The following is a 9,430-nucleotide window of genomic DNA, read 5'->3' on the forward strand; positions in this document are numbered from 1 at the left end:
CAGCTGTCAAACAAGGTAGAAAAATGCAGATCATAAGTGAGGAAGGGCATTCACCCTCTAAGGTCCCCTGCAGAGGGCTTTGAGAGAAGAACACCTCACCTTGCAGTGATTCCACTGAGAGACTCTGTTAGTGAAGAGCTGACACAGCAGGCAGGGCTTGAATAAGTGATGATGGAGCTTTCTCGTCGCTGGTACCCTTGTGAGAGAGCCTGAGCCCTGCCAGAAATGTAGTTTTTAAATAGTTTTAATGTAGTTTTCCATGTAGTACATATAACTATATAAACTACATATATATATATTCTTATATAGTTATATATAGTTTTTATTTTAAATATAGTTTTTTAATACATGCGTTGATTCAAATCTCACAGTGATACAAAGGCAATTTAATTTTTTTTATGCTGGCTTTATGGGCTTCTCTGCACAGTTTGGTGAAGCTTGACAGGTATCACTGTCTTTTTTTTTTTCCTTTTAAAATCTCTTCAGTGCTGCCAGACATCCATAGATGTGCACTGGGGCATCCACAGGGAGAAAGATACATACAAATTTAAAATATATTTCACTCTTTCCCTAAGATTGCATCCTGTGACAGACACTGGAATTGCATGGTATCCCCCGAAGCTTTCTTGTAAAAGAGGGGAAATGCTATGTAACTTTCAGTCTAATTTCCAGGTTTTGGGTAATTGGGAGCTGGGAGCTGTGTTTGTTACAGATTTAAGGTGATTCCCCATGAAGCTTTTCTGAGCCATGTCCCACATGGAGTCTAGACCAGTGATGACCAGTCTATGAGGATAAATTCAGATGAGATAGAAGTGAGTTTTTTTACCATGAGGGTGGTGAAACACTGGCACAGGGTGCCCAGAGAGGCAGTGGGTGCCACATCCTTGAGAACATTCAAGGTCAGCTTGGAAGGGTCTCATTGAAGATGTCCCTGCTCTGGATGGACTAGATGACTCTAGTTGGACTAGGTGACCTTAGAATGTCTCTTCTGTCCCAAACTATTCTATGATTTCTAAAAACTGACCACAAACCCCTAAATAAAGCCTTCATAAATTGTCCCACAATAAGCCTCAGCCTTGAAGAGTCACAGCTCTCTGGAGTTCATCTCCTGGTAAAGACCAAGCTGCCATGCCTGCAGGACAGGAGAAGAGCAGGACTTTCCTCCTCGTAGTCACACGAAGTGAGATAAAGCTCTGCAACCCATCTGCATGGAGTATCTGTGAACCATGTTGAGTGCAAGCAAAGTTCGTGCAAAGAAGAGTTGGAGAGCAAATGCATTTCTTAGTTAATGATTTTAGCTCTGTTTACACCTTTGTTTAAATAGCAGCTGGCTCAAGACCCAACCAGAGTTGCATACCAGGGTCCCCAAGACAGTGTCATTAGCCTAAGCAGGTTAATTGATTTATTTGGCATGCCATTACACCTATTTGCCTCAAGCCAGTCAAGCAGCAGAGGAAAAATGCTCCTGTTAAAGATTAAACGTTCCACACTCCCTGTTTTAGGGTTTGAAAGCGCTCGAGCTCAGCTGTGCTTTCAAAGATGCTGGAATTCAAACGGAAACAGTCTTGATGTGCTTTCTTGGACAAAACAGTGTCTGTAGGGGCAGAGAGGAGGTCGGAGGAGTGTCTGTTTTTGCATTATTTTTTAGAAACAGTTTAGATACAGAGATGTTTCACTTTTCATTCCTACACCAGGAGTTAGATCACAACACTTTCTATTTCCTTGTCTCAATTCCATTCTTATCTCAAGAAGGCAACAGTCCTGCCAGTGCCTTTGGTTGGGATTACACAGCCCTGTATTTAGTGGCCTTCAGCTATGTGGTAGTTTGAAAACAAGCCAGTGGGAGGCACCAAGTCAGAATAACAATTTAATGGGGAAAATTAAAGAAAAGGGAAAAAGAAAGACTTAAAGGAAACACTGGTTCAAACTGACAGAGTCAAGATCCAACCTGAGTCCCTGTTAGTCAAGGTGGTGGTAGCAGTGTGGTAGAATGGTGGCTGCAGTCCTCTGAAGCAGTGATCCTGTAGAAAAAAAGGGTCTGTTCTTCCTCAGAAGGTCCAGTGGTGGCTGAGTAGCTCCTGTCCTCTGGAAATCCAGTGGAAGGGTTGTCTCTGGTGTTCAGCCTCAGCTTATATCCACGATGGGATGCTTGGTTCCTCCCTCTGGGTGGAGCATCTCACAATGGGGTAACGAGTCATGAGGCAAAGTGTTGATTAGGCTCATTAACAGAAGACAGTCCGGAGGGAGTTATCTCTGAGTCATGAGGCAGGACAATGATGGGCCATTAACAGAAAGATAGTCTGGGGGGAGGAGGCAAGGAAACACTGCCCCACCTGGTTTCAACAGCTCATGAGGATGGTAATAGAATACACTGCAACCCAGGACAAGCTATGACCAAGTTACATAGCCGATATTTCCCGTGCCAGGCTGGATCCTTCCCCAGACTGCTCTGCCCATATCCAAGATCAAGACAATGAGGGAAAAAAATATCCTGGAGGTTTCTCCTTAAAAACCTATTTTTCATATAGGAAGTGCTGTGATGCTGGGGGTTTTTTTGAGAAAAAAACCAAAACATGGTAAGCTCAAGGTTTACTGCAAGGTCAGAAGGGTGCTTCTTGATGCCCTCGTGAAAAAGAATTATCTTAAAAATTTAGGATCCTCTGAACAGCTTAGGTAGAGATTTTGTCCAACAGCTCAATTCCAAGAGGATTTAGCCTAATCCAAGCATGTTCCAGAGTGGAAATGTAGCATTATATGGAGTTAAACATCCACCACTCTTCAGTGAGGGAGAGCCATGAAGGGTGTTCTATTCTGTGAAGCTCCTGTGACTGCAGCAGATTTTATGGGGTAGCCTGAGTCTCAGGAAGCTGAAGATGTTGTAAAAGGGTGTTGGAGGAACCAGGTGAGCAGGCTTAGCAAACAGCAGTCGATCAGGTAAGGCCACATAAAAAGTCCCAGATACAACCTTGCAAAGAGTCATCCATGAATGAGAATGAAATCTGCATTTTGTCAGCATAAACAGGTCCCTTCTTTCTGCATTGTGTTGGTACCAGCAGAATTGTGGCTTTCATAACCTTTCCTTTCTGACCACAGCGAGCTGCCCTCAGTAGTGGAACATTTGCCTCCCCTAATCAGCCAAGGGTTTGGGCTGAGGGTTGTCCACAGTGGATGAGCTGTGTCCTCACAGCATCTGGGAACTGCAGTTAGGGCTGGGTGCTCCTTCCCTGGCGAGCAGAAATCACAGATCACTAATCCCAAACCTGTGCTGGACGTCCACCACTCGTTCACTGCCAGCCTCTGCGTTTGCACACTGGGGTACAAGGGTTTTGAGTGGAGCAGTGGATAAATAACCCCTGGAGTGATGAGTCTGTGCAGGGGCAGCACACAGGGCAGGGCACTGTGGCTGGGACGTGGGGAATGCATAAGGTCAAAAACCAGAAACGGGTACAAATCAATGTGATTTTCTTAAAAAATCAAAAAGAGAGAAATTGGAAGGTTTACAGAAACCAATGCAAGTTAATATCACCAGTCTGAAAACAGCAGAGCCGTAAAGGAGGCATATAAGGCTTTCATAAAAGTGTTGTCTTTTTTCTTGTTAATTATTAAGAATAATGTTGTTCTTGTTAGCTCTTTGATGTGAAATATGTAAAAGCTACAGAGTACACTACCTTCTAATTAGTTATACTGATTAAATTATGGTTTGGGTTTGTTTTTCTTTAACACTTCCTGAAAAGAAAGCTGCACCTCCAAAAGGCACAGAGAGCAGCAGGTTAAAGCACGTGCATCTCTGCATCCATAAATGCTCATTTTTCATGTAGGATATAAAATATGAGGTAGACTGTTTTCAGAAGGCTGATAATGTAAAAGGAAGGACATTACATTTGCTGTACAGTATCAGGGACCTGCTTTTATCCTCTGGAATTGTTCTGTTTTCTGCAATCCTTAATCTGTGGTATTACAGGCTTGATGTTGCATTAAAAGTATTAAAAAATCTGCAATCAAGTTAACTTTTTTTTTTTAATGGGGATGTAATAATAATTTGCTTAAGAGGTTCCTGGTTCATGTAATACCAAAATAATGGAGAATTAAAAGGCATTTGCAGCTACAAATATTTGTGCTTTATTTCATACAGTATTATGGAAATGAATTGCACTTTACATTAGAGTTTTTGAAGGGCATGATTGTAGATATGTAGCAAAAAATAGCTTTGAATTGAATCAAAAGTAATGAACTTGCTATTGTCAGAAATGTGGGAGTATGAAATCAATGGATTGCAATCCATTGCATTTTTTGAGGAATTACCTAGATTTTGCTGTCATTATCATATCCCCCAGTATATCTTGCAGAATATTAATGAATATAAAAATAACTTCAGAAGTTTGCAGTGGAATCACAATTGATGCAATGTGATAGAAGAATCGATGCAGCATCTCACACTTTTGTCATTCTGCATTGGTTTGTGGCAATTTTCTGTGGTTTTTTTTTCTTTTTACCATTTATCAGATGTTCCCAATATGAGAATCTAAATGGCAAAAATAAATTGCTCTTGTAAACACCTGACATGAAATATTTTCACCCAGTGGAAGTACCCAGTTCAAGGTCATATTACTGTGATTTTTGAAGAAGGAAATATAAGCTAAAATCTGATGCTTCTCTTCTTTTTGGGTCGTTCATGCAAGATGGATGTTGTGCATTGTGACATTCCTGCAGCAGATATTTGCATGGAAGAGGGGATGTGAGAGAGCTCTGCACATGTGGCAGGACAGGTCCCTCTGACCCAGGCAGCCCTGGGGAGTCACCTGGGAATGGTGTGCACCAGGTGTCAGGGAGAGGCCACCCAGAGAAAGGTTTGGAAGCAAGTTTATCGTGCAGGGGTGAGTTTATCAGGGTTTGTTTTCTGCCATCGGGCAGCACAATACCAAATTCCCACAGTAATGAGTAAGTAAGAACAGTCTGCAGTGAAGGAAGGCTTCTGTGATAGAGCTTGGCAGCATCATTGCAAAAATGACTTTTGGATGTGCCTTTCCCAAGGAGAATGTGTCCTTGCACTGCTAAAAAGTGTCTAATTTCCATTTTGAATTTCTGGTTATGTTCAGATTTGGGGGGGTGGGGATAATTTCTTTTCTCTTGCCTTTTTTGGAATTGGGGAGGGCATTTGGATTTTTTTCCAATCCCCCCCCTCCTTTTTGTTTTCTTTTTTTTTTTTTTAACCAAGATTTGCATTTCTGTACCATGCAAGCCTGTAAGCAGGCATTGGCTCAGGCAAAACCTGCTCTGGTGCTGAGCCATGAGGAGGGAGGCTCATAGTTGACCATTATTGACCAGTAATCCTCATGGACCTGCTGGTCCTGAGTCCAAAGGAGAATGATGAAGATGTTGCCAGGGCTGGAGCACCTCAGCCAGGCTGAGACAGTTTGGGTTGTTCAGCATGGAGAAGACTCTGGAGAGACCTTAGACCCCTTCCAGTGCCTAAAGGGGGCTCCAAGAGAGCTGGAGAGGGACTTTGAACACAGTCATGGAGTGACAGGATAAAGGCAATGGTTTTAAACTAAAAGAGAGTAGGTTTAGAATAAATATTGGGCAGAAATTCTTGACTGTGGAGGTGGTGAGGCACAGTTTGCACCGAAAAGCTGTGGCTGCCCCATCCCTGGAAATGTTCAAGGCCAGGTTGGAAGGGGCTTGGAGCAACCTGGTCTAGTGGAAGGTGTCGCTGCCCAGGGATGAACTTTAAGGTCGCTTCCAGCCCAAACCATCCTGTGATTCTGTGATTGATTTTCCTGCTGAAATACTATTACACCTGTGACTTGGGATATTTACAGGGTAGCCCCTGCAGGTGTTTCATTAGAGTAGCATTTACATGGAATTAGCAAATTTGGAAGAAGTGGGAGAGTTGGCATTATCAGATAAACCAGAGTTTTTGACACAGCAGATTGTACCTTAGCCTGTACCTAAGCCCGTGCATGCATTTTCTTTTAATCCAGAAGCAATCTCTTAACACTTGTTTGCGAAATTAGGAAAAGAAATATCAGCAGTGGATTTATTCTGAAATGAGTATTTTGTCTTTTGTGTTTAATGAATGCCTTGGAACCAAAATGACATTTGTTTCTGCCCGTGGGTGTTGCGGGGGGGAGCTGATGTGCTGTGAATTCCCGGGCACGTTTGCTGTGTGCTGGCTCCCTGTGATGCGAGCTGGCCGCGAGTCCCGGCTCAGTGATGTCTTGGGGACCAGCTCCTTGTTTTGTTTATCCCCCACCGGCTTTTCTGTTTGCAGCCTAATTTGCTGGTAGTGGGAACAGTCAGATTTTCATCTGTGTTAACACATCTCGGGTTTAACCAGAGCCCTGCTGCTTTGATACGAGCCAAGCCCACCATTTCTGTCCAAAAAAGCAGCACTTCTGAACTCTCCTGCTTTTGTTAATAACTTTTGTTGGAATTCTGAGTTCTTTTTTGTCTCTCTTGACCAAAAAAATTGGGGAGGCTGAAAATTAATGTGGGTTCTTAATCACAGTGAAAGGTACCAGGCTGTTAGAAGGCAAGTTTTGGTGACATTACAGATCAGGGTTTTACTTACGCAAGGGGCAGCTAAATCTTTAAAACATCCTACTCTGAGGCAAAACCTAAAACGGGAGAATAAAATATCTTCCAGAGCAGTGCAATTGCATTGGCTCACAGCCTCTGCAGAGCAAGTGGCTGCATTGCCTGCCCCAAAAGGATCGGACCTAAACCCCTACAATACTCCCACTGCTCCAGGAAGCAGCTGCGTGGGTGCACAAGTCCAGAAGCACTCGGCTGGCTGGCTGTGTTTGCACACAGGCATCCGAAGCTGATGCTTTTGCACTATGTGAAGAGCGCTTTCCTGGTAATTCAAGCTGGGATAATTCCTTTACAAAGAACCGCTAATGATCTTACAAGCACCACATCGAGTGGAGACGGCTTCTAAGAGTGGGTCTGGCGCCTTGGCTGGTGGCTCTGAAATGCTGAATGTTGTTGTTGGAGGCCTCCAAATCAAGTGAAAATGAATATGAATAAAATGATACGCAAATCGAGAGGGTTTTTCTGTTGTTCCAATGTAGTGGCTAAAACTTAAAAATACTATGTGTATCAAAGTTGCTAGAAATCATTTTAAGTAGCTGGCCAGACTGATGCAACAGAGAACAATTGTATTTTTTTTTAAGCTTTCAATTTATGACAATTGGTTTTCTAAAAATACATGGGGGTTTTAAGTATAGTTACTGAAACAGAAAAAGTCGTGCTTCTCTTAGTCTCTCGTATAAATATTTTTGCAGCACTCTGTTGTTGCAGCTCATAGAAAACCTGATTCAAGGCTGGGGGCAGTTTGTGTTTCTTGGATGTTTTGTTTCGCAGCTCCTTTTTATAGCCCGGGCTCGGGAGTGAAAGGGGAGGAGGGGTGGGAAAGTGTGTGGAGACAAACCAAGGCAGCTGCAGGAAATGGGTATCCATTCCCACACCTTCCTGAGGGCATCCAGCTTGGCTTCCCAGCCTGAAGCTGAACCCCAGATTCCAGCCTGGGCAGCAGCAGTGCTGGGCTTCAGGACTTGGAGTCAGTGACTGATTTGTTCCATTTTGGTTCTGCTTAACTCCAATGGGGCTGAATTATTTTTTAGCAATAGGAAGGATCAGAAGGGATGCCTTGTTTCCTGCTGAGGATGAGCAGAGATACCACATTCGTCCTTCTCCTGGAGGACACCTTAGGGAAGGAAAAAGGATTTCTGTATTCCACAGCTCCATCTTATTTTTTGTTCCATTTTTCATGGGGGAGATAAACTAACAAAGCATTAAATGAAACTGAAGCTCAGTTCTGAGCAGCCTGATTTACAGCCCTCTTGGGTCAAGTTTTAACTTGGTCTACCTGAGAGTGGATAACCAGACACTGTCCAACCCACATGGGAGGGTTTTAGCTGCTTTATAGCTAAAAGAATGTTTAATGAGTGCACTTGTATGAAGTGGCAATGTCTTTGTGTAATCAAAGAGTTTTGTTTTGATCAACTCACATTCCTTTTGACTGTCAAAACCTGAAGAGGGGAACAAAAAAAAGTCCTCCTTATGCCTTAGGCTCAGGCAAAAACATCTCCTCCAAAAGCAGGCGCTTCCATCTCCTGTCCACTCACATTCCCCGTGTGATTAAGCCATGAAATCAGCTTTAGCAGATCTCAAAGGTTGCATGGGCAACGCTGGCTTGATTAAATCTGTGGATGGGCTCACATGACTCGGGGTGCAGAGTTGTGGCTGGCAAGCCTGAGATGTCAACTGGAGCTTGGCCTTGGAGGTCATCCTGTGGAGGACCAGGTCCCTGCATAGCATGGCACTGCCACTCCTTCCCCAAAGGGCAGGATAGAAACCAGCCCGTGGCTGGAACACACGTGGAGCAGTGAGAGGTCAGGTTACAGAGAGGAGAGCCCTTGTCAGACCTCTCTGTGAAACGAGACTTGTAATGTGTTACAGATACCTGGGATTATTTTGGTGTGGTGAGAAAAGCTGCTCCTCCTGCAGTAGCTGTTCTGTGAAAGCCTGCTCTGGACTTTTCTAGTCAGTTCTGAGGAAACAAGGATGCTGAAACTGGGGAGTTTCAGTGGGAGCTGAAGAGGCATTGGCTTTGCTGTCCCAGTTTGCAGCAGCTGCTTGACATAGGCTGATGCTGTCCAGGGCTGCTCGTGTCCATGGAGAATGGTTAACTCAGCAAGGGTCTGTGGTCTGTCTTCTGCATGGTGCTCCACAAAACCTCATGGACTGCTTGAGATCTGACTTTTCCAGTGCTTCCTAATCAAGGAATGTTGTGGGAGATACTCCAGAGTTTTGTTCATGCTTTCATATGTGGTCTCCTGCAAACACATCTTCCTCAGGCAGATCCAACCTGCTTTTTTATCACGGATAAAAATTAGCACTCCTAATCAGACAAGAAAGTACAAGAAAGCTCATTGCCAAATGGAGTTAAGCTGTCAAAGTCCTCCCCAAATGTTTCTTTCTGCACAGGGATCAAACGCAATTATTTTTCTCAAATATTGTTCTCTCTTCTTCTGTAGGAATCGGAGTTTCTCTGCCTGGAGTTTGATGAGGCCAAGGTGAGCCAGATGCTGAAGAAACTGTCAGAAATAGAGGAGAGTATGACTTTGTTGACTCAGACTACTTAATCAAATAAAGAGATTGCAACTTACAAAAAACCAGACCGTTGGTTTTTCATAATTCCTGTTTCTGCACATAAAATTGGTGGTGGTGGTTAAATCCCTATTATAACCCCAGGAATGGGCTAAATCACACTGTGAAGCTTTCTCATCCCCTCCTCCCAACCTGTTTTCCAAGACAGCGGCAACACTGTTTCCACAAAGCTTTGCATAATCAGGCCTTGGAGTGCAGCACAGCTTTTCTCTTTTTCCCTTCGGTCAGTCCTGAAGTCTTCCAGGTGCTGTAAATG

General features: G+C 43.7%; 1 protein-coding gene across 3 annotated transcripts in view; it reads left to right on the forward strand.

The window, feature by feature from the left end:
• The window catches only part of COMMD1 (copper metabolism domain containing 1), a 63,141-nt gene extending 53,959 nt beyond the window's left edge, over positions 1-9,182 (forward strand). For all 3 annotated transcript variants that reach the window (XM_042036738.1, XM_042036740.1, XM_042036741.1), the window contains one exon: positions 9,042-9,182. In XM_042036738.1, coding sequence (XP_041892672.1) covers positions 9,042-9,149 — 108 coding nt within the window. In that variant the 3' untranslated portion in view covers positions 9,150-9,182. The remainder of the gene's footprint in view (positions 1-9,041) is intronic.
• Positions 9,183-9,430: the final 248 nt, after the last annotated feature.

The sequence above is a fragment of the Corvus kubaryi genome, unplaced genomic scaffold, assembly GCF_017639235.1.
Source record: "Corvus kubaryi isolate FWS band 111438036 unplaced genomic scaffold, C.kubaryi_AGA036_p1.0 37386, whole genome shotgun sequence".
Classification (NCBI taxonomy): Eukaryota; Metazoa; Chordata; class Aves; order Passeriformes; family Corvidae; genus Corvus; species Corvus kubaryi.